The following is a 22,201-nucleotide window of genomic DNA, read 5'->3' as shown; positions in this document are numbered from 1 at the left end:
TTTTCCTGCTATTATTATTATTTTAATGTACCGTGTTTCACCTGCATAATTTCTTCAGAGCTTATCTTGACACGTATGATGATGTTCATGTCCATGCAGATCATTGGGAGCCAGTACAAGAATCGAGCCGCCACCTCTCCAACCCGGTGACGAATATCCTGGCAAGGAGATCGCCTTACCCCGGAACGAGGGTCCAAAGATTTCCAGTTCCAGATAAATATGTACCTTGGGAGGTGATGTGGATTTCTTATGATCCAGTGGCTTACACAAGACCTCGCATTGATTTCCCCGTGATTATACAGTCTTATGTCGATGAGGACATTCTGCTGTAATGTTGTTTCCTTTTTTTGGATTCTTTTACAAGTACAATTTCTCAGCATTCCGTTGTTGTGTAATTTATATAAAGGATGTCCGGGCTAAAGCTATATCAAAACTAACGTCTAACCTCACGTGATTACTTATAAATTCAAGTTGCATTGAAGAGGGAAATTCCTCGAGTTAATTTTCAGGATGTGCGCATGCATGTGTGTGACCAAAACGGTGTGCAAGCATGTGAGTGACCAAAACAGTATGCAAATATGTGAGTGGCCAAAAGGATGATCTGATGAGCGAGGGATTAAAATAGTGACCTAGAGGGCCTGAAAACACATTAGCGACCGAAAGAATTACTTACACACAGAGGCAAAAAAAGTGGTGTCTTTCTCGATCAATTTTGCTCATAACCAACAAACGGGTGAAAATAAAATTTTATCAGAGAAAATATGCCTTCTAGAAAATATTGAAAACAACTATACTGTACAGTATTATATGGGAAACATCATTGAACTAGAACTCCTGCTGCCATCTAGCATATAAAAATCGCAACTGTTATGATGCTTCGATTGAAATTCGTGAAAGGTTTCAATTAATGCGCCGCATGATAAAAAGAATATGGTATATTTTTGAGAAATAGTATTAGTTAAATAATCGAGTTTGCTGTAAAATAACACAAGCAACACTTGCAAGGACCTAAAATTCACGTAGGTTTAAGAATTTTACTTCTATTACTTTACAATTCACAAACAGCAACCATTAAAGTTTTGCAGCAAACTCGATAATATAACTAATATTATTGGTTAGAAAATATTTATTAATGTCATATTATATTATTTTTTTCATGTAGTACATCAGTCGAAAATCGATTAATTTTGAATCGAAGAATTATAGTAGTTATGTTTTTCTTACTCGATAGGTGACAGCAAGAGTTCTAGTTCAACGATGTTTCCTACGTGTAATATAATGCTGTACAAGAGAGTATAATAATATTTAATATATTCTATAAGGCATATTTTTTCTGATAAAGTTTTATTTTACTCGTTTATTCATTATGAACAAAAGAAACTAAAAAAAACACTATTTTTTATGAATAGGATTACAAAATATGGTAGTTTAGAGTCTGAAAATTCTTCCGTATACACAGAGATTTTTTGCTGCGCAGAAAAAAATCCATATTGTGTAAAGCAGCATGTTATTTTGTCATTCCGCACAGTTATCGAATTTCTGTGCGCAGAGAAACAGCAGGTCTGTGCAGGTGAAGAAAAAAAACGACAATGAGAGCCCATCTGGAAAAAAAAAGTTAAAGGGCACATTTCACATTGGAATAATTTTTTAACGAATGTTTTGACAGTGGCCAATGATAGGGTAAAAGACGATTCAACTGGCCTTGCAAGGAATTGAATCTACATCATCTCACCTGCCGGGGGAGCGCCCTAGACCACTAGACTACAAAGCCAACGAATCCTCTTTCCTTAGTGCTCGTATGCGCTGAACGGGGACCTGCATGGACAGCCAGACCTAACTCAGGCCAAAGCTCACAATTTATGACGCTGCGACCAGATGGCAGGAACAGGACGTGGGTTCTACTTCCATCAATGCCAGTTAAATTTTCTTTCCTGGATTTATCTTCCCATCAGCCAGCTGTGGAAACCTTCGTATATTGTAAATGAACAAAACAGTGACCTAGGGAGTTACAAGCCATGTCAGTAACAAGCAAAAGTGTAGGAGAGTTAGAGAAGGAGAAGCCCGGTCGGGGGCAAGCAAAAGAGTGACCTATAGAGTGAGAAGCCAGGTCAGGGACAAACAAAAGAGAGGCGTATAGTGTGTGTGATGTTAAACGTCCGAGAAGGCGTCCCCACGCAAGATGAATTGACGAGATCAGGAAAGTGGCAGGAGTCAACTGAATGGCTAAAGCATCAGACAGAGCAGAATGGAAAAATTTAGAGGAGACCTTCATCCAGCAGTGGATTGAAAATGGTTGTTGATGATGATGATAGCGTGTGTGCAAGCATGTGAGTGACCAAAACTTAGCAGGGCCATCTTATGAACAGCATGTCTCCCTCGCCCCAAGTGATTTTTCATAGGCCCTACCTGGGAAAAATTCTCGATAAATTCAACTACTCTTTTTTCTGAGGCCCTTCTTCTCTTGAGGCCCCCGAGCCCATGCGTTAAGACGGCACGGCCAAAATGGTGTTCAAGCATGTGAGTGACCAAAACAGTGTGCAAGCATGGACGAGACCAAAATATAATGTAAGTATGGACGAAACCAAAATAGAATGCAAGCATGGACGAGACCAAAATAGAATGCAAGCATGTAAGTGACCAAAAGAGTGAACTAAAAAGCGAGGGACCAGGTTGTTTAGTGATAAAAGGGAGTTAGAATTCAGGTCGGTGACAAGCAAAAGAGCGATCTTAGTGTGGGCAGTTATGTGAGGGAGAAAAACAGTGTGCACGTATGTGAATGACCAAAAGAGTGACCTAGAAAGTGTACAAAAGTGTTAGTGACAAAAAGAAAGGACTCAGAGACAGGGGCGGGGTCAGCGGAGTTTAGCCCAAGGTGTTAAATTCGAAGGATGAGTGCTCAAGAAAGTTAGACTAGAGTGGGAGAAAGTTGGAAATTTTTGCACAGCTCACAGAGAGGTGGCAGAAACATAAAGCCACCTCTTAGTCGGAGCCATTACTTTATCAAATTGCTTCATATCTTTAACTCGGACACCCTGTATTATATTGTGTATTGGAAAGCAAAATCTCAAATTTCCGAGAGTAATTTTGGAGTATGTTAATTGATATTGTTCTCTCATTAATCATGTCTAAAACTCGTGCCTTTCATGATCAGACTTCGGGAAAAGCATGGTTCGCAGATAGCTCTGCCCGTCTACTCGTGGAACAGCTTGTCTATCAATCCAACTGGGATATGCTTGGACAGACAATCCTGGATAACATCTGGTGATGGTTCACCTTTCATCTACAAGTTGGATGCTGAAAACATGCCACAGTAAGCAGAAACATGTTAATCATATCATTTAAATTTGTATTAAATTTGATGAAAATTAATTTTTTACTCATATTTTATGTATTGTGATCCAGACCGTCTCAACGAGTATACTTTACTTCTGTGGGGAGAAAATTTTACATATTTTGGAAGGTGGCAATTCGAGTCACGCAGTGAATGAAAATTCATAGATGATGAAAAATAATTACTTCAGAATAGATGAAATTTCACAACTGATACAAGAATTGATTCCCGAAAATTTCAGAATTGATTAAAACAATAATTTGAGGATCGATGAGAGCTTAGAATCAATGGAAGAAATAATTTTAGAAACGGTGAAAGAAATAATTTTAGAAACGGTGAAAGAAATAATTTTAGAAACGGTGGAAGAAATAATTTTAGAAACGGTGAAAGAAATAATTTTAGAAACGGTGAAAGAAATAATTTCAGAAACGATGAAAGAAATAATTTTCGAATCGATGAAAAAAAAAAAGGTAATTTCAGAATCGATGAAAAAAAAAAAGTAATTTCAGAATCGATGAAAAAAGATAATTTCAAAATTGGTGAAAACAATAATTAAAAAATCGGCGGAAGAAATGATTTCAGAATCGATAAACGAAAGATTCAGAATCGATTAAAAGATAAGTAATCGATAAGTAATTTCAGAATTGGGGGGGGAGGGGGAAAACCCCTGTAATCGATGAAAGAAATAAGTTCAGAAAATTAACAGTTTCCGAATCGATGAAAGACATAATTTGAGAACTGACTGAGAAAATAATTTCAAAATCGATGTAAAACGTTATTTCGGAATCGATTACATAAACAATTTCAGAATCGATTACATAAACAATTTCAGAATCGATTAAATAAATAATTTCAGAATCGATAAAAAACGTAATTGCAGAGTCGGTGAAATCAATAATTTCAGAAAAGCTCCCAGAACCGATGAAAATTCACTACTAATATAAATGAAAAATAAATGGGAAAATAATTTCACTGAGCACGAAAATTCGAAATTAACAAACGAAATAATTTGAGAAATGATAATTCAAAATTAATTGGAAGTCGGGAATAATTTCAAAGAAGCTTGGAGGAGGGCGTGTTTGACTCTGGGCGCAGTGCTCGGGCTCCATCGTTCCACCTGCTAAGACGCCAATAATCATTATGCGACGGACTCCGTCACGAGCCTCCTACTAGGGTAGGGCGGACAGGGCTCCAGCTCGGTGCGATTTATCTTCCTTTTTTTTTATGACCACTATAAATTCACTATAGTGAAGCCCGAGAAAAATCGGATCATGGGCGGGCCGACCGAAGCCTAGGAGGCCCGGTTAGAGTATATGGGGGAGGCCATGGGCTTCGCAAGTGACTTCAGATATGCACATAGAAACATATTTATGTGATAGTGATCTTACGAAAAAAATTATATGTTTAAAAAATGGTGATTTGTGTATTTTTATTTCAGGAATCCTATGGGCAGGACTGGACTGAGAGGTAGAGGAAGCCTTCCACGATGGGGCCCAAATCACTATCTGTACATAATTATTACTAGGTAAAATTTATAGATTAACGGGCCCGAAGGCCAGATTTTCTTTAAACTTTGGATCATACCTGCTCTACCCATGGCCAGCGAGACAAATGTGTCGCTCGGAGTCTTCGGATGTGGCCCGTGACCTCAAACCTTATTTTATAAAAATGAACTAAGTGGCACATTTCTAGATCACTTAAGGGACCCGCGTTGCGGTTTCACATAACTCAAGTAGCCCGCAACACATTTCCGGATCACTTAAGTGACCCGTAGTACATTCTCAGATCTCTCAAATGACCGGCAGCATATTCCCAAATCACTCAAGTGGCCAGCAGCACATTTATGCTTGAGTAACCCGGCGACGCAGTTTCGGATCATTAAAATGGCCCGCCAGCGCACATCTACAGATCATTCAAGTGACCCACAGCATATCTACAAATCACTGGAGTAACCCGCGATACAGTTCCAGATCATTCAAGCGGCCCACGGCACAGTTCCAGATCACTCAAGTGGCACGTGACACAGTTTCAGATCAATCAAGCGGCCCACGTGACGTTTAAGGATTCTTCAAGAGGCTCGCTCAAATGGCCCGCAGCAAATTCCCAAATCACTCAAGTGACCCGCCGCATATTTACAGGTCCAGAGTAACCCACGACACAGTTCCAGATCACTAGAGCGGCCCGCAACACGTTCACAGATCACTTGATTGATCCGCGCCATATTTGCAAACCACTCTAGTAACCCGCCCCACAGCTGCAGATAGCTAAAGCGCATTCGTCACAATCACAGATCACTCAGGTAGCCCGCATCACATTTCCCGACGACTCAAGTGACCTGCGGCTCCATTCCAGATCATTCAAGTGGCCCGCTACATGTTTTCAAACCAATGAAGTGATCCGTACTCTCCCAAAATGTTGAACACCCTTGCTTAAAATCGATTATCTCGTGCATATTAACGAGTAAAAATTAATAGAAGCTTAAGGCTAACGCAGGCGTTTTTTCAACCTTAGTCAATGCGCGGGCCACATTTCCCATTTCAATAAAGCCGGCGTGCCACTATAATAATGTTATCAAAGAGCTCGCGCGGTGGGTCCATGCACCAAGGACCCTGGGCAAAGTTTAAAGCCCAATCAGCCTTCCGGGTCTGAAGGCAGAAAAAAAGGGGGATCTTTAGTAGTTCCTTATTTAGCATAGACCAGGTTCTTAACATATTTTCAGGCACGACCCATAACCAACAGCAATTTCAGCTTTGCGACCCATAAGACTGTTTGCTCTTCGAAATTGGGGTAACCAGTGGCGTAATAAGTGAATTTATAACAGTAGATTCGTACGACTCATCTCGGAATGAATCCGTTGCGAATCAAGTTTGGGTCGGGGCTCATGACTCAAAAACACCTCACAAAATATCATAAGTGAGACTAATAAATGAGTGACTCATAGCTCAAAGTAGCTCACAACACGTACACGCTCATTCCAACGCGTACCAATTCATTGGAGGTTCCGCAGAGGAATGTGACGAGATGCATGTAAGGGATTTAGTAGTACCTCAAATACCCTTAACTGCAAGTCTCAATAGTAAATAAATAAGTGGCTCATAGGTCCGGAGGTTCGTCACCTGTGGGTCTCGACCCAAACTTGGGTCGCAGGGCTCCTGAGGTGGGTCGCACAAATCCAGTTATTTGTCCATTTGTCGCATCACTGGTTTCAGGGGCGAATAAAAGAACTCGGCAGCCTGGCCGCGAACGATATATTTCTAGCGACCCTCTTAAGCCATATTTTATATATTGCCAAAGCCCGAACGGTCCATTTGACCCGGACAATGTTCGAATTTCGGGCTTTCACCGACCCCTATATATCGATCCCCCATATATCCCTATGTATGGATTCGTGTGATTCAGGGGTCATCGCCACGTTGGCATATTCTTTTGTGAAAATTATGACCATTTATAATTATGGTTAGCTATCGCAACCCTAACGATCAAAGAAACCGGAATATCGATATCTCTTAAAGGGATCGGTATACAGCAAGGGTCTTCATCCTTTTTCTAGTCGCGAGCACTGAATGTACCCATCATTAAAAGAAGAGCACCCTTACAACAAGTTTGAAAAACAAATGCATGAAATCAGGATGACTTCCAATCCTTCAATGCAATTTGTACAAGGTGTTTACCTGGGACGTTGATCAAGTGCTCGCGAGCACGAGCATCGAGCACTATGGGTGCTTCAGGGAACACCGTAGTGCTCGCGAGCAACGGGTTGAAGATGCCTGGTATATAGGGTCCGGCGAAAGTACAAAATTCGGACACGCGAAGTTATCGCGTTGTCGATTTTGGGTCGCTGCTGAAAAAAGGTCAAGAGCCCCGCTGCTGTAAGTAGATTCGTACGACCTTTCTCGGAAGCCCCGGTGAATCAAGTTTGATTCGAGCAGTTTGTGGATTTGAGCGACCCATCTCTGAAACCTCGGCGGTATCGCGACCCGTAGGATAAGAAGTGCTTGCAGCCTGGACTGAGAACGATACATTCTTAAGGACCGATCGATATTTGGGTCGCGGCTGAAAAAAGGGTTAAGAACCCCGCTGCTGTAAGTAGATTCGTAAGACCCTTCTCGGGCCCCGGTGATGTTTGGTTTCGGGAAGTTTGCGGATTTGAGCGACCCATCTCTGAAGCCTCTCTGCGATACCGTAGGATAAGAAGCGATTGCATTAACCGGCATGACATTCACAGACATCTGTATGTAATGACTCTAGTGTTAATTATTTTTGTTAGATATTAACTCATTTACTTTTCTAATTGAAGATTCCAAAAATCGAAGGAATCCTTTTTCCCAACTCGTGGCCTTGAATTCGTCGTCACGTGGACAGAAAGGCAGTTTCATCTCTCGATTCCAGGAGTGAGTAAACAAATTATTCAAAAAATTTTCTCATATTTATACAGGGTGTTCCATAAATTACGACATTAAAAAAAAAAATCGCAAGTAGAGCCCGGATTATATGCTAATGCATATGTGCATATGCGTTCGCATATTTTGGCCTTTTTTTTATCATTAATGCATATAAATGCATAAAACCAAGGAATTTTCAGAATAATTGCATAGTTTTTAATGTTTATTTGGTCGCTCAATCACCTTTTTTTTGATAATTGCTTGCTTACACACGCTCTAAGTCACTGTATTGTTTGTCGTCGACCTGAATTCCAACTCCCTAAGTCACTCTTTTTGATCGCTAAACAACCTGGTCCCTTGTTCTCTCTTTAGTTCACACTTTTTGGTCATTCACATGTTTGCACACACTATAGGTCACTCTTTTGTTTGTCCTTGACCTGGCTCCTCACTCTCTAGGTCACATTTTTGCTTGTCACCGACATGGCTTTTCCTTCTCTAAGTCCCACTTTTGGTCATTCTTGGGCTCCTATTTTCGTGACATCCATGTCGCTCTCACTGCCCTGATCTCTTATCGCTCTGTGGATCGCTCTTTTAGCCATTTACTGTTTTGGACACTCACGTCACTCTAGTGTTTGTCTGACTACGTGGTCCTTCGCTCTTCAAGTCACTCTTTCGGTCTCTCACTGCCCTGATCCTTCGCTCTTTAAGTCACTTTTCCGGTCGTCTCTCACTGCCTTGATCCCTTGCTCTCTAGGTCACCATTGCAATCATTCGCATGCTTGCATACAGTTTCGGTCCCTCCACATGCTTGCACACACTCTATATCACTCTTTCGCTTGTCGCCGACTTGGTCTCTTGCTCTTTAAGCCACACTTTCGGTCTCTCACCGACTTGATCGCTCGTTCTCTATAGGTCACTCTTTTTGTCATTCATATGCTAGCATAAGCACCAGGTCACTTTTTGGTCACTTACTGACCTGGTCCCTCGCTTTTAGATAACTCTTTTGGCCATTTACATGCTTGCAAACTGTTTTGGTCACTCACTCACCTAGTCAATCGCTCTCCGCGTTTCTCTTTTGGTCATTCACTGACGATACTGTTTTGGTAATACTTAAAACTACACTAAATAACTCATAAAACACTAAAAAAATTGATTTTAAAAAAATTCAACCAATTCACACACATGAAAAAAAGTGCAGTTTGCACTTATCATTGCGTAAATTGTTTTCATACATGAATTAAAAAATAATTTTAATTTCTACAAACAGATGAAACTTTAAAACGGAAAACTCAACATAATTATTTTAATAAGCATTATATACATAAATTATGCACTATTTGTGTTTTTATGCTATGTCGAATTTTTTTAGAAAGCGCCATCTGTGAATAAAAATTTAAACCATTTTTGTAAATTCATCGGGAAAATTTTTTTTATGTCATAATAGTTTTTTTGCACAAATTGCACTCGTTTCATATCAGACAATTGTTTTTTTATTAATTTTTAATACTGTATTTTTAAATATCAATCGCTTTATTGTAAGGATACTTTAATGATAAATATATTGAAAATTCTAAAAACTTAATGCGTAATTTGGAAAAAAATTAGATGTGATCAGTGTAGAGATCCTCACACCTCAACATTCTCAAGTTGCCTGGCCCAAACACTACTGCTAAAGATTAATCAACGGTGCTGAATGTGATCGAAGCTAAGTTATTGCTTACTGAAACTCATAGAAAACACAGATAGGTGCTGCATCAATTATTAACAATCACATATCGCTTTAACATTACCTCAAATTCAGATGTGGACTTTATTAGTGTCAATGAACCAACTAGTAATGAATTGCGAAAAAACACTGTGATGAGAGAGAGAATCACAACTCATCTCCGCACCTACAATCAAAACAAATGTCCAACAATTTCGTGAATCTGTTTCCTCACTTGCTCCAAACAATTTCAGAAGGGTCATATACAATGAGGCTAATGAACTCCAGCGAACAAAATACACAAAAAGAACAAATTACAAACTCACAAGAAATTAAACAACTGAGTGAAATCCTTAGTGGTCTCCTCAGTGCAGCCGGTTTCTCCAGTAACAAAATAATTTTTTTTTTACTCCAAGCTTTGATTACCATTCTTCTACTACCCAACAATTAACACAACACGTAATACCACGGCACGACCATTGCGTATTATGGCGTGGAACGCAAATGGTCTTAGAAACAAAATCCGCGAACTAAAAGAGGAATTATTTAATAATCAAATCGACATTCTGCTCTTAAGTGAAACTTGGTTTTTACCGAGTCAAACAATGAAAGTCAACAGATATAAAATTGCACGAAAAGACAGATTGCACAATCGAGGAGGAGGTGTGGCAAATCTAGTTAGGCATGATATTCTATATTTCAGGACATCATACTCCCTCCCTCCACGCAAAATGGAAGCAATAGCTGTAAATATTCATATCACCGCCGCAGGGCATTGCCGCTGTGGTGGTCGAGTGGTTACAGTGCCGGACTCGTGATGCGAGGATCCGGGTTCGAACCCCACAGTGGTGGTCGGCTGAAGTTGGTTTTCTGTGGTTCCCAACTTCAAGGCGCAAATGCGAGCCGATCTCCCCGTTAAAAAGTCTCGCCACAGGGAGCAACAGTCCTACAACGGTAAATCATTCAACCATAACACTTCACTCATAGTTAGTAAAACTGGGGGCAGATGACAGCACTACACATAACAAGCATTACACAGAAAAAACAAAACTTTACGTCAGGTTGCACTACAAGTACACGCACATTCCCGCATGTATCGATTCGTTGGGGGGTTCCGCGGGGGGGGGGGTGTGGTGTAGCAGTAGTAGGTAGGGGCTCGGGGATCTTTGATGCAGCCACCTCGTTGGGCAATTTGCCTGTTGTGGCGTTGTATTTGTATTTAATAAAACAATATTAACTTTCTGTGCCATTTACAAGCCACCACGTAATAATATTGACATCCCTCTCTTGGATCACATTTTCAACACTAACCTACTTGTTGGTGGAGACTGGAACTGTAAAAATAGAATTTTTTGCAGTCGAGGATATAACAGCTGTGGAAGGATCCTACGGAAATACTGCTAAGACAATTATCTAAGTGTGACTCTTCCAACACACCAACTCACATATCATCCCAGACAAATGTCATTCATTTTGGAATTTCTAAAAACTTCTCTCCTCCATGAAATGAAACTGTACACTAAGCCAATACTTAGCTTTCCCCCATAACCCCATCTTTTTCCAAATAGATTTTTTGCGTCCTCACGAGAAGTGTATAGTAAGACGTACTGACTGGCCGAGAAATTCCAGGAACTTCAGGCCGCCGAGGACAATAGCATTTGGAGGGCTTTGAAATTTTGTAAACCAAGGGGGAACACATAGTATCACAAAAATTCAGGCAAGTACTGATATTGTTTTTTACGGAAGAGGAAATTGCAGAAACTTTTGCTACTACTTTCGAACATCAGTTCTCACCAAACCACATTCAATTGCTTTAAACACAAACTGACTTACGCTAAATAGTGGTGGAAGAACTTATCATAGAAATAATCACGCTCACTCTATAGAACCTACTGATGTGATTGAAGTTACTGATATGATTTCCAGACTCAATGTCAAAAAAGCGCTATGATTCTATCAGTACCTTTCTCTAAAAAATCTATTCTTATGCTTATTTCACTGACAAATATTTTTAACGCAGCTCTTCAAATCCACTACTTCCCAAATCTCTGGAAGCACTCAGTAGTTAAGGCCATTTACAAAGCAGGTCTAGACCCTATCTTACCAAGTTCATACAAGCCGATTAGCCTTTTATCCAATGTAAGTAAGATCTTTGAACGAATCATTGCTACCCGATTGGACAATTTCATAGCTTACAACAATATAACAATATTATACATCCCAAGCAACATGGGTTCAGACATGAGCATTCCTGTGTCACGCAGCTCTTACGTGTTACAGAGTATATCACTGATGCATTCAATCACAGAGATTAAGCGGCAGCTGCCTTTTTGATATTTGTAAAGCCTTCAATAAGTGTGACCATCTAACACTTCTTGCCAAACTCATTATTGATCATAGTTTTCCTCCTCACTTCGTTATGTTTTTTTTATAATTATCTTGTTGGAAGAACTTTTCAGGTTAAAACTGGAGAAAAAACTTCATAAAAAAAATCATCAGATAATCTGTATCTAAACACTCTAGGAGTTTCTGAATGGTAAATCAGTAAGGGCTTCATTTTACAATCATCACTAGCATTACCATACCGCAAGAGTTAGCCTATCTTTCCTGGCACTGCCTTTTTCTCCTGTGTAATGAACGTCCTCTTCAGTATTTTCTTCTGAAGGAGACACGTTTCATCACAGTTGAAGATGAATCCTTCAACCTCTACGTAATCTTTGAATTCGGACAAAAAATTTTCCGGCTCCAGATTTATTCGAGCTCGCACCTTCGCCGTGCCTAGTAATACTGTGTATGCCAGTGCACCTCTTGAATTACTGGCCTTAAAATCACTAAGTAAGCACTATCACTCGTCCCAGGCATTTTCTTAATGAAATCGGCATGCAACACTCTGGCCTTTTCACATATGATGGCCTCCTCCGAAACAGAATCGCTATCTAACTGTTCTAACTGTTTTCGATTGATCCAAATTAATAATAACTGTTAAATATCTTCAATTGCTTGCGATCTCTGTTTCGTTAGCACACTCACGCCTTTCGCTAAATTAGCCTCGGTTATTCGTATATACTCTGCCTAACCATTAGGTGGAGGGTTTCACACATATTTGTCAGCTCAGATTATTTTTTAGCTCAGATAATTGATAGTTAGATTCTATAATTACATATGAAAATCATGGGCTTAGCCAATAAAATGCAGTGAGTTTACTCAGCCTTCTTGAGTTTTGATACTTCACCTCCTTCGGACTTAGCTTAGCTTTGCAACTTACAATTTTCTATGATAAGTAAGCCACAACTTCATTTTAGAAAATATGAGTTCTATAAGTTGTGGCTTACTAATCATAGAAATTTGTAAGTTGCAGAGCTAAGCTAAGTTCCGAAGGAGGTGTGAAGTATCAAAATTCAACTCAACATACTTCAACTGATTTGATATTATACTGACTCTCTGAGTACAGGCTGTACATAGGCTGTAAATTTTATTATCTTTTAATGTCACGCCTCTCATACACGTACACTCACCACCCAACAATCACATACAAACAATTTCCAATCTTCTTCATCCAGCTCGTACGGAGCAGCATCGAACAGGAAGGCTTATGGGAGTCTATAGACTCGGTACGCCCTGAGAAAATACATCTGCCTCAGTCAGTCAGTCAACCAAAAAAGGATCCAGACCAGAAACAATGATTCTGATGTGGATCCTTCATGATCACAGTCACGAAAAGCCAAAGAGGGTTTCACTTTGTGAATTTCATCCTTTTTATTGTACCGCACACCCAAATAACAACTTTTTTAGCTTGTTTTATTAGGTCATCTCCCATTGGCCCACTCGCCTTCTTTTAGAGCATATCTCGCCCCTATTTTAGTGCATATCATCCAGGCTCAACTCATGCAAAATCCACATATTGACGTACCGTGTTCCGGTTTCTACCTTTAGATTTGTCAGAGAACATAGTATACTTGTAAAATGCAGCTAAAACAAAACGCGTAATTAGAATGTTGTTATTTATCTGATAGGGCTTCGTGTCTGGAGAGCACCGTTATGACGTCATACGTATGCTGTTCAAGACCGAAGTTTCTGGATCCGCAGTTTGGCAAAATGAGGACACCATGATGGAGGTAAGATGAGCCTCAACACTTTTTTTTTTGTTGGCATGAATACGTCTTTTAAATCATCTGGCGGTACCGAGTGCATTCGCAAGAAGTTGTGTGTAACGAAATATAATTTGAACGCTCATGTCTCAGGAAGTATTCAGTGCTTGTATGTCTGCGGGTAGATTTCGTTCAGACAAATCGAATGATGCTATTCTGGTTGCAATACTTCTTCTAGTCCGGCACCAGGCTCGCGGCCCGCTTTAGTAATGAAATTGTTTTACGCTATATCTACCAGAGGTTTGCGACGCTAACTGAAGCTAATAGGCATTTTTGAGACAAATCTTGCTACTCTGTTTTCACTAATTCTCCTGGTCTAGGCACCAGGCCAACACCATCTATAAGCGGGAGGCCTCTGTGAAAGGTCGTGACGTCACTGAAGTAGGTCATTTCACCTGTAGCCATTGGATATAGCAGGCCGACGCATAAGATATCTTTACCTCTTAACTTTAATTAGCAGTATATCCAATAACTATAGGTGAAATGGACGACTTAAGTGACGACACGAGCTTCGCGTGAAGCCCTTCTGATATAGATGCTGTTGACCACGCTCACGGCCCGCTTTCGCAATGAAATTGCTTCACGCTATATCTCGAGAGGTTCGCAACGCAAACAAGAAAAAATGAATGGTGTCGTCTGATATTCATTTTCAAGACAAATCCAATGGCGCTACTGTGGTTTCAATACCTCTTCTGATCTGGGCACCAGGCCCGCGGCCCACATTCGTAACGAAATTGTTTTACGCTGTATCTCGAGAGGTTCGCAACGCACACAGACAAAATTGGTATCGTCTGTTAGCTATTCCAAGGACAAATACGATGATACCAATTTTATTATGTCAGTTCCCAGCACGCGAAGGTAAGCCCTAATAACGTATTCACGTCAAAACTGTGTCTATGACACAGCCTACCCAATTTCTTGCACTAATTTGTAATGTTAAAGGTTGTTATAACATCGGAATTCCAAGTTAAAAAATTTGATTTCAGTTTTTCCGGAACCAAGCTGTGGATTCTTCGTCTTCGGACCAGGAGGACAACGACGTGGAGGACAAAGTGTCGAGCGAAATGGTCCACAAAGGGTACATGGATGACACGTCCAACACTGACCACGCCTGGAAAGAAGTTGAGCTCTGGCATTTTCACTACGATACGGCTGAAACTATTGCCGATAGTCTTCAGGTAAGCAGAGTTATCACAGCAATAGAATCCGGGGAGGGGCACTCTTCCAGCGGACCACGGTCCGCAATGTTGCTTTTTTTATTTTAATCGCGTGCAGAAGCAGATTTATGGTTTCACCATTCTGATCTAATTTTCTTGATCGCTAATTTGCTGTTTCTCCGAAATTGCTATTCCCTCCCCCCCTTGTAAACAGCCTCTGTTTCCTAAGTCACTCTGTGATTTCATCACATCCCTGTCACTCTCACTGTCAATGATCTCTTGCTCTTTCAGTCACTCTTTTGCCCATTCACATGCTTGCATACTGTTTTATACATTCACGTGCTTTCACACACTCTGAGTCACCGACCTGGTCCTCCGCTCTTCAAATCAGCCTTTTGATTGTCACCGGCCAGATCCCTCACTCCTCAAGTCACTCAGTCATCTACATACTGCATGCTCACTTTTTAAGTCGATTTTTTGGTCACTCATTGACCTGTCCCTCACTTTCTCGGTCACTTTCTTGTTCTTTAACTCACCTGGTCCCACGGTGATTAGGAAACTCTTTTGGTCATTCACACTGCTTGCACACTGTTTTGGTCGCTCTTTTGGCCACTCATTCACCTAGTCCATCGCTCGCTCTCCATGTCACTCTTTTGGTCATTCGCATGCACAGTTTCGGTGCCAAAAAATTTCAGAAGAAATTCTTTCAAAATTTAAATTAATTTAAAAAGTCAGTCAAATCACGAAAAATGCGCAGTTTGCACTAAAATAATTATTATGACGTAGAGATTTTTTTTTTTTTGTGTGGATGAACTTAATAAAATAGTTTGAAATTTCACTAACAGATGGCGCTGTAAATGAAAAATCACGACGCAATAATCGTAATAAACATTAATTATGCACTTTTTCGTGTCGTATTATATGCATGTTGAATTTTTTTTCGAAACAGCGCCATCTATGAAAGAAATTTTGAACTAATCAGAATTTTGACCTCGTCTTTTGAATTCATCAGAAGAAAGAGAAAAAACTTTACGCCATTATAATTATTTTTCGTGCAAATTTCCCTTTTTTTTTGTGTCAAACGCTGGTTTTTTTTCTTAATTTCTAGAATATATCATGGGTTTTTCGTCCACACTTAGATTTGCCAATTATTAGGTGGCAAATACTGCGAAAATTGAACGACGATGAAAGTGGAACACACTGATCAAGGAAACGGTGTGCCACCCATGGCCGTAACTAGGCTGGGGCCGCCGGGGCACTGCCCCTTTGTGCCGAGACGAATGGGTACCCCCATGGCCCCCCCCACAAGGGGTGGGCTGACAAGGCTCCAGCCCTGGGGCCAGGGAGGATTTTAATCATTTTTTGTTTTTCACGCTATAAATTCATCATAAAGGGGGCCCGGTGTAAGTCTGGTCGGGGGCCCGTAAAAGATCCCAGCCTAGGGGCCCTGCTTCACGATGTGGGGGGGGCCATGGGTACCCCCCAAGAAAATGTCTGTCCGGGGCCCCGAGAGGGCATACTACTGCCCTACTGCCACCTTTTCAGTCCGCGGGTCAGGTATGGGGGATATTTCTGCTACTCGACAGAAACTTGTATGAATTATATCATGATAATTATGGATTTTTCTCATAATTAATTATAATCAAATAAATATATTTACAGAGGGGCATACCGGGCTATAGCCTGGGGCAGCAAGTTCAGAAGGGCGGCAAATTTGAGGAATGAGTGGCCAAGAAAATTAGGAGAACTGCGGCAAAACTTGCATACCTCAATAAATCCGCTTCTACCTAGCCACCAGCTGTAGGTCAGTGAGTGACCAAAAAAAGTGACCTAGAAAGTTTGTAAGCTTGTGAATGACCAAAACAGTGGCCTAGAGTGCGTGCAATCTTCTCAATGACCAAAAGAGTGATCTAGAGCGTATGCAATGAATGACTATAAGAATGATGAATGACATTGTGAATGACTATAAGAATGATGAATGACATTGTGAATGACTATAAGAATGATGAATGACATTGTGAATGACTATAAGAATGATGAATGACATTGTGAATGACTATAAGAATGATGAATGACATTGTGAATGACTATAAGAATGATGAATGACATTGTGAATGACTATAAGAATGATGAATGACATTGTGAATGACTATAAGAATGATGAATGACATTGTGAATGACTATAAGAATGATGAATGACATTGTGAATGACTATAAGAATGATGAATGACATTGTGAATGACTATAAGAATGAGGAATGACTATAAGAATGAGGAATGACTATAAGAATGAGGAATGACTATAAGAATGAGGAATGACTATAAGAATGAGGAATGACTATAAGAATGAGGAATGACATTGTGAATGACTATAAGAATGACATTGAATGGCATTGTGAATGACTATAAGAATGACCTAAAGCATATGTAAACGTATAAAGGATCAAAAGAGTGACCCAGCAAGGAACCATGTCAGTGAGTGAGCAAACAAGAGAGTGGCCTAGAACGTGTGCAAGCATGCGAGTGACCTAGAACGTATGCAAGCATGCCAGTGACCTAGAACGTATGCAAGCATGCCAGTGACCTAGAACGTGTGCAATCATTAAAGTGACCAAAACATGTCATGTGAATGACGTCAATATCTATTACGTCATACTGTTCCTGTTCCATTCCAGCCAACACGGCTTCAGACGATCCGTTTCTATTACATCCCTACTGTCCCTTTTCATCAATGACCTTACCAAAGCCATTGAGGGGAAGGTACAAACTGATATCATCTTCTTGGATTTCTCTAAAGCCTATGATAAAGTTCCGCACAATAGACCCCTTCTTAAACTTTCAAATCTTGGTCTTAATGTACAATTGCTCAAATGGTTAGAAGCTTTCCTAAAAAATCGCAAACAATTCGTTCATTTCAAAGATCATGATTCACCTTTTTCCACGGTAAATTCAGGTACTCCTCAAAGAGCGGTTCTCTCGCCTTTACCGTTTTTAATATATATAAACGATGTCCCTGAAACCCTCAACTGCACTGCTAGATTTTTTGCCGATGATTGTGTAATCTACAGTGCAATTAATGACAGATCTGATCAAGAAATTCTCCAACGTAGTCTTGTTTCCATCTCTGATTGGTGCTCATGTTGGCACATGCCTATTAACCTATCTAAATCAGTTTTCATGAGAGCTACACGTAAAACTCTTCCCCTCGAATTTTCATACTCGATCAATAACATAACCATATCCCAAGTTTTTCAATTTAAATATCTGGGAGTCATAATCTCGGCTGATAATCTCCACCCACTCGCTACTCACCGACTTATCTCCCGCTTAGGAGCCATTCAAGTATTACGTAAGCAGATTTTTAGCCATTTTTGACCCCCACTTGCCAGCAAAAGTCAGCAAAACACTGACCCCCCCCCCCCCACTTCTTGTCAGCAAAATTTCGTCAGCAGCTTAGAATATTTCATATCTTCAAAACGGGTGGTTGATGACGTAAAACAACCTTCGAACCCCCCCCCCCACCCCCTTGTCATCAAAAGTCAGCAAATCCGAAACCCTCTTCCCCCCGATGCTGACGTAATACTTGAGTGACCCCTTAGCCATGCTATACAAAATTATTCATGGTAATTTAAATTTTCGATGCGTCCGGTATATTGTCTAGCCCTTCCTATGTTTCCAATAGGCTCGACCACCCCAAAAAATTAAAACCTATTCTTGCCTCTACAGATTGTTTTAAATTCAGTTTCTTTCCCAATACCATAGTTGAATGGAACAAACTCCCCTCTACTATTGTTAACTCCCTCACGATCTCCGATTTCTTGTCTAATGTTTCAAAGCATATGTACAGTCTACCGCGTCCTCTTGTATAGGCCTTGGAGCCAACAATATTGTATAAATAAATAAATGACTAAATGAATGACTTGAAGAGTGTGTGAGCATGGGAGTGACCAAAATAGTGCGCAGGCATGTGAATGACTAAATGAGTGACTTGAAGGGTGTGTTAGCATCGGAGTGACCAAAAGATTGATTTAGAAACACAGATGTGCTTGCAGGAGTGGAGAGAGGCCAAGCAGGATATTGCACAGGCTGGCGAATTCGAGGAAAGAGCAGTCAAGAAAATTAGATTAGAATGGGGAGAAGGGTGGCAAAATTCGTGCAGCCCCGCAGGCGGAAGAACCATAAATGCGCCTCTAAAGGAACCCCCCCCTTTGATGGGCCGCATTTGCTCGCGGGCCGCAGGTTGTGCGCCTCTGATGCATAGATTGAAATGTACTTAATTGGGTTTTTTTTTCTGATTTTGCAGCGCACAATGGGATGGCGTTTGATCACGGAGGATGCATTTTACAAGCTTCCGGCTGGACAAGCCACACTCTTACAGGACATAGCCAAGAAGATGAAGGCAACTGTACTTTGAAACCTCGCATTTTTTTGCTGTCTTACATCATATCTCCAATAACTAAGCACAATATTATTCCATACGTTTGCCATTCTTGCCGATACCGGAAGGAGCTGAAATTCGTCGTCATCGAAGCCAACTTATCAGCTTTAGAAAGCTCCTTGTATGTGATAATATGAACGTTTTCGATGCATTCTACGAGAAATTTTAACATGATGTGTCTATATGATATGCTTCTGAATCGTATTTTTCATGATGAACCTATTAAAATACACAGTTAAGTCACATTATTGTGACCACCTCTAAGTTTTGACATCAACCGCATAAAAGCATTTTCAGCACGATACTTACATAACAAGAAAATCGAGGCATCTGCTATTTTTCACTTTCAAGTATGTGAGACAGATGTCAGCACCAGTATGACAAACCTAACTGGGGTTACCGGATTTGAAAACGGAGAAAACGCCTGCGCGCAGTATTTTCAACGACACTTTTTTCTAATTTTCACAACAGATGGCGCCACTAGGAATCAACATTAAGTGTTTGTTTGCATCCTGTTTTCTTTGTTTCTGAATGTGAAGAGGTAACAACGACCCTCCCGCCCACCCAGACCGGAAAAAGAGAAATTTTCCCCAGAAAAGAAAGAAAAATAATTACGGAAACCTGAAAAAAAAGCAGTACAAAAGGGTAAAAATTTTCTGAAACGTAAGAAGACGCGAGTGACGCAGAGATAAGATGCTCGTCTTCCACTAAGAAGGTTGCCGTCAAGGTCCATGGGTTAGAATCCAGCCAAAAGAACATGGGAAGAAGTTCTTCATGTATCGAGCCTGGGGCGACCACCGATAGATGACGCCTTCATTTCTCACCCAACTCCACTCTAGTTGGAAATTGCTATATGGCGATATATGACTGGAGTTGGAGTGCGGTAAAACAGCAGTTCATATTAAAATATTTTTAGTACAGGTAGAACAAAAACTTCAACACAGTTAGAGACTCAGAAAATTTCATAGTATTCAAAAGAAATGATCGGGCTCAGCATTGGCAATTTCTATGCCCCCATATCTAGAGTGACCGTATACGTCCCGTATTCCCCGAGACAGTCCCGGTATTTTTTGTTTTTCTGGCCGTCCCGACTTTTTGGCAAAAGTGTCACGGTTTTTTCCGTTTTTTATACGAAGCCTACTTGAATTTTTATTCTTTATCGAAGTCAAAGGCAAATTATTTTTCAACTCATAAATTACAGTGTGATAATTACAACTATAAATAAGAATATTAATCTCCCGCATTGGTCTTGGTGAACGTTTTTTTCGTGTAATTCATTTTAATCCACTGTAATTGGCAGTAATGCTTCATTTCCCGCCATTGTGATTTTTCCTTAGTTTTACCAATATTTGGCAACTTTGTTTAATTTTGGCGTCATTTTTGGCGATGTCCCGTATTTCTCTCGAGGAAATATGGTCATCCTACCCATATCCAATCACCACGTGGTATTTGTGAGCCAAAGATTCTACGCCAAAATAAGAAGAAACGAAATAGGATGCTGTGGTTGAAAATGTGGCGAACTTGCTAAGTAGTCTTAATTACAGATGAACTTGGCAACCCACGCGGAGACCTTCTATTTCTAGGAATTGCTGGCCGGCACGATTCAACCAACGGTTGAGGAACACTCGACAAAAAGGAATCATTTGTGACATTGACTAGAATCAATGATTCTTCTGGAAACACACTTTCAATCGTAGGTGAACAAACATAGTTCACGCTGGTCTCCGATTCTACTACTACTACTAAACCCAGACATGCACCTCGTCCATATTCCTTTGCGGAACCTCTAACGAATTGGTACATGCGGGAATGTGCGTGTACGTGTAGTGAAACCTGATGTGAAGTTTGTTTCTGTGTAATGCTTGTTATGTGTAGTGCTGCCATCTTCCACCAGTTTTTCTAACTATGAGTGAAGTGTAATGATTGAATAATTCATCGTTGTAGGCCTGTTGCTCTCTGTGGCGAAACTTTTTAATGGGGAGATCGACTCGCATTTGCGCCTCGAAGTTGGTTTCCGATTCTGCAAGTCGGCGCTGTTACGGATTGGTTAAAAGACCCGAAATTCACCTCTTTAACCAATCCGCACCGGCGAGCATATTCCAACCTACTCATATCTAGAGATTCACAGCAAACATTTCAACAATCTCTTTGTTTGTACACAACAGTTGCCTTTGTTCGTTTGCAGTTTTGTTTTGATTTATATAATTCAACGGATATTTACGCCAGTGTCCGTAACTAGATTTCCAGCTAACACGAATGAAATTCGAGAAATTTGTACAATTAATGGATATATACAACGGATATGACGTTACTGATGAACTTGGCAACCCGTGTGGACACCTTACACTGGTCTAAGAGAAATCAATTGTGACATTGACTAGGATCAATGATTCTTCTGGAAACACACTTTCAACTGTAGGGAGTAACAAGCAAGGGGGGGTTTCCGATTCTGCGAATCGGCGCTGTTACGTATTGGTTAAAAGACCCTGAAATTCAACTTTTGAACAAATTCGTAACGGCGCCAACTTGCAGAATCGGAAACCAGCGTGAACTATGTTCGTACTCTACGACTGGTCGTCACTGGATCTTGAAATGGGAGTGTCTACTCAAAATTGACCATTAAAATAGTGCGCGCTGTGCGTGCCACACCTCCAAACTGGTTTTCCAGCAGGTTCAAACTGCGAAGCGTTCCGAGAGTGTGGATCCGACTATATATATATATATATATAAGTAGATCTTCCGACATCCCAACCTGCTCGGATCTAGAGATTTATGTAACAGAGTTCTAACATCTTACTGCTAAAAGAAATGCACAAAACCGTTCTTCTGAACATGAGCTGGTGGTCACATTTATGCGACTCGACTGCGTATTTGAAAATGTCAGAAATGTCACAATTTTATCCGACTGCATTCCTAATGAGACCGGCAATCAAAAACGGACACTTAAACTTTATAATGTACATTTTTCAATTACGTGCTAGTATTCATTGTGTAGATTTTTTTGCACTGTCTTTTAAATAAATGGAGTTGATACTTTAAAA

At 40.4% G+C, this 22,201-nt stretch overlaps 1 protein-coding gene across 1 annotated transcript in view; it reads left to right on the top strand.

Annotated features, from left to right (window-relative positions):
* LOC149068902 (transient receptor potential cation channel subfamily M member-like 2) overlaps window positions 1-22,201 on the top strand; it is a 57,888-nt gene extending 35,687 nt beyond the window's left edge. Inside the window, exons 24-30 of the mRNA XM_089251275.1 lie at window positions 100-328; window positions 3,152-3,310; window positions 4,770-4,856; window positions 7,629-7,722; window positions 13,432-13,533; window positions 14,553-14,744; window positions 19,026-22,201. Coding sequence (XP_089107401.1) covers window positions 100-328; window positions 3,152-3,310; window positions 4,770-4,856; window positions 7,629-7,722; window positions 13,432-13,533; window positions 14,553-14,744; window positions 19,026-19,136 — 974 coding nt within the window. The 3' untranslated portion in view covers window positions 19,137-22,201. The remainder of the gene's footprint in view (window positions 1-99; window positions 329-3,151; window positions 3,311-4,769; window positions 4,857-7,628; window positions 7,723-13,431; window positions 13,534-14,552; window positions 14,745-19,025) is intronic.

The sequence above is a fragment of the Pholcus phalangioides genome, unplaced genomic scaffold (assembly GCF_987345545.1).
Source record: "Pholcus phalangioides strain wild (caught in Gottingen) unplaced genomic scaffold, Ppha-v1.0 ptg000024l_1, whole genome shotgun sequence".
NCBI lineage: Eukaryota > Metazoa > Arthropoda > Arachnida > Araneae > Pholcidae > Pholcus > Pholcus phalangioides.
Note: the sequence above shows the minus strand (reverse complement) of the source record. Positions and strands in the feature narration are given on the sequence as shown.